The sequence below is a fragment of the Gavialis gangeticus genome, unplaced genomic scaffold (assembly GCF_001723915.1).
Source record: "Gavialis gangeticus isolate Ggan-Ray unplaced genomic scaffold, GavGan_comp1, whole genome shotgun sequence".
NCBI lineage: Eukaryota > Metazoa > Chordata > Crocodylia > Gavialidae > Gavialis > Gavialis gangeticus.
Window position 1 is genome coordinate 10622917 of NW_017729011.1, and position 3553 is coordinate 10626469.

The following is a 3553-nucleotide window of genomic DNA, read 5'->3' on the forward strand; positions in this document are numbered from 1 at the left end:
TGTGGGGATGCAGTTAGGAAGGCCAACTGCACCTTGTCGTGCATCCACAGATGCATCTCGAGCAGGTCCAAGGAGGGGATCCTCCCCCTCTATGCGGCACTGATCAGGCCGCAGTTGGAGTACTGCGTCCAGTTCTGGGCGCCGCACTTCAAGAGGGATGTGGACAACATGGAGAGGGTCCAGAGGAGGGCCACTCGCATGCTCACGGGGCAGCAGGGCAGGCCCTATGAGGAAAGGCTACGGGACCTGAACCTGTTCAGCCTCCAAAAGAGAAGGCTGAGGGGGGATCTAGTGGCCTGTTATAAACTAGTCAGGGGGCACCAGCAGGCACTGGGGGAGTCACTGTTCCCCCGAGCACTACCAGGAGTGACTAGAAATAATGGTCACAAGCTGGCAGAGGGTAAATTCAGGCTAGATATCAGGAGGCGCTACTTCACGGTCAGGGCGGCTAGGATCTGGGACCAACTTCCAAGAGAAGTGGTGCTGGCTCCTACCCTGGGGGTCTTTAAGAGGAGGCTAGATGTATACCTTGCTGGGGTTGTTTGACCTCAGTACTCTTTCCTGCCATGGCAGGGGGTCGGACTTGATGATTTGCTCAGGTCCCTTCTGACCCTACCAACTATGAAACTAGTTTACGTGTCCCAAAATGGCGTCAGACTTCTTTTGTGTTGGGACTGTAAATGCTGCCTCCCCTGTATAGGAGTCTGCTGTGTGCCCTTTCTTTCTTGCATGCCATGGTGTGGCATGCATATAAGGAACTGTTCTGTGTGGACACTCAGATCCAGTGGAGATAAGTGCCTCTAGCAGGCTGGATGAACCCACTGAAAATAATTCAGTGCATTCTTTTCAAATCCTTCTTGCCCCACACATTTTTGCTACTCTCTAAGGTATGATAAGGCTCAGATGTTTCATTCATAGTGCAGTTTCTTTCTCCCTCCCTGGCTCTTTATCACCTTTTACTCTGAGGCTGCAAGGACTGAAGTGGGTTAAAGGATGTCATCTTGAGCACATGTATATACAGATGTGCACTGATAGGGCGCTACCGTTTGCACAGCCTCTGAACCATGGCAGTTCTCGGGATGGCTCAGGTGATGGATGGCTGTATTTTGCAGCTGTGCACTATAAAGCCAGATAATCACAGAGCTCCCTTCTACAGTCGAGGAGATTCTCCTTAGAGAAAATGCTGAATTGCAGAGGATTACAGGATCCTGGCCAAAATCTGGGATGAAACTCTATTTTAAGAAATGCATAAGAAAAAAAACATAACAAAAAAGCAAAAACGCACAAAAAGCCCCAAACAAACAAAGCCTGCAAAACTCAGTAAGAAAATGGTTTGGGATTTATAGAGCAAAGATTAATTGATATACATCCCCCCCACAGAGGAGAAAAATCAGAAGGGAATATTTTGTCTATATGCATTCACTGTTCTCATGTGTACATCTATGTTGGTGTGGTTTGCTGCAGGCCAGCATGTGCATATATTTGCCCTAAAAAATTGTAAGCATACCTGACCATACCTGCACCCCTGTGAAAAATGCCCCCTCTCCCAGAGGCACACAACATGGACAATAACTTGTAACTTGTACAAAAAGTGGCAAGCTCTGGGCTGCACATGTTCTTGGGACACAATTATAGTTATATGTAGGTTAATTCCATCATATGTGCATTGCTGTGATCCACTATATTTCTTGCTACTCCCTCCATGCCACACGTCAAATCACATAAATGGAGAGAGACAGCTATCCAGATGCAACTCTGACAAACAGAAATCCAGGGAAAAGAAAAGATATGGAGAGGAAAGCCACGATCCAGTCGAGTTGATGCATGGAAAATCCCAGAGAAAAGGCTTTTGCTGTAACCGTTCTAAGAAACTCACCCACAGAACATGAAGATTGTGCTGGATGAGGGATCATGTGGCAGAGGAAGGGTCTGCTGGAGACACAGCTGCTCACAGCCACCGTTGAAGCCATCAGAGCAGTCGATCCCTTTGGAGTAGTCATAGCAGCCGGTGCCATCCTTCATGGGCCTCAGCTCCTCTGGACACTGCAGTGAGAGAAAACCCAGTAAGGTAGTTGGCGTGTTTTACCCTCAGAGGTCCCAGGACCAGGGCCTAGCATTTTCTCTGCAAGACACATGGAAGCAACCAGTGTGAAGGACATGGCTCCATGCTCCCATGTAACTCTTCACCCTAGGGAGCTAAATTCCTGACTGGGGTAAGCAGGCTCAGCTCTACTGGAGTCGCATCTCCTTACACCAATGGCACATTCTTCCTGTCATCAATGTAAAAGGAGTCTGTAGGCAACCTTGAATTCAAGTCTCCATGGGTTCATATACTTGAGGAGTAAGCAGAGCTTCATGGATGGAAACAAGCACTGCGCTTGGACACCTGAGTTCTGCTCCTGGTCCTGCTGCTGAGTTACCTCATGCAAATCATTTCACCTCTCTGGGCCTCAGGTGCACAAGACAGCTAACAACAAGGACCCACCATGTGATTTGACCAGCACAACTGGAAAAATCTTCACGCACATTTCATTCATAGCCTGTTCCCAGGAGATGCTGAGTTCCCCCATCTCACATTGCCATTCTGCATTGGGGGCATCTCCCCAAAAGGCCTCCTAGCACTCATGAATGACAATTTTGATACTAAAAAAGATGGGAACATGGTGTACCAAGGGAATCCCAATTAAGGGGCTTTGAGTGAGTTGGATCATGGCTCTACTGAAATCAGGGGGAATTTAGGCCTTGTATTAGCCATTCATTTAAGCTCACAGATGTGTGCTTATCCTTACTCCTATTAATGATTTGGGTCCTCAGCCTTGCTTTTGAAAGTCGTTTCCAGGAAGCATTTTCAATGCATCTTTGTAGCAAGCAAAGTTGTGCAGAGATTCCTGCCACTGCAGCACAGCCCCTTCCAGGTTGTCAGGGAAGATGGAGGACTGTAGAAGGACAGATCCTCCGCTGATGAGAACTGGAGTCACTCCAGCAAAGTCAACAGAGCTAGGCTGATTTGCAACAAGCCAGGAACCTGGTTCTCTGATTTAATTTCAGTTCTCCACCTGGCTTTTCCTGTCCCCAAAGATTAAAACAAGCGAGCACCAAATGCCATCAATTAGCTGTCACTCAGATGAAAGTGCTTTCCCATTCCACCTTTGTTACTTAATTATTTTCTTTCAGCCACACATGCCCCCCGCAACCTTCCCAACACACACACATACACACACACACGCCCTCCAAACAAAAAAGGCAGGTCAGTCCTTGGGAAAAAAAACATCTTGCCTAGGAACAGCTCACAATTAAAAATGCATTACGGCCTTCTTGAAGATGAGTTAGACCCCAGCTTGTACAGGTAGCAATGAAGGCAGGTTATAAATGGCCTCTGTCAAGCAGAAGAAAGGTTATAAAACCGCTATACTTTGTGCTTAAAAAAGAAAATCAATTTTCCATGGGAGCAAAATGTCGTACATATTAATAAAAGTTCAGGAGATCACTGTTCCCACTTTTGCTTGCCACCCGGGCTCCTCTCCGGATACAAGCTGCCAGGCTTGACTGATGG

General features: G+C 47.3%; 1 protein-coding gene across 1 annotated transcript in view; it reads right to left on the minus strand.

The window, feature by feature from the left end:
* Nucleotides 1-3553, minus strand: part of ASTN2 (astrotactin 2) — a 644195-nt gene that overhangs the window by 289988 nt on the left and 350654 nt on the right. Inside the window, 1 exon segment of the mRNA XM_019510513.1 lies at nt 1877-2043. Within this exon segment, the coding sequence (XP_019366058.1) occupies nt 1877-2043 (167 nt within the window).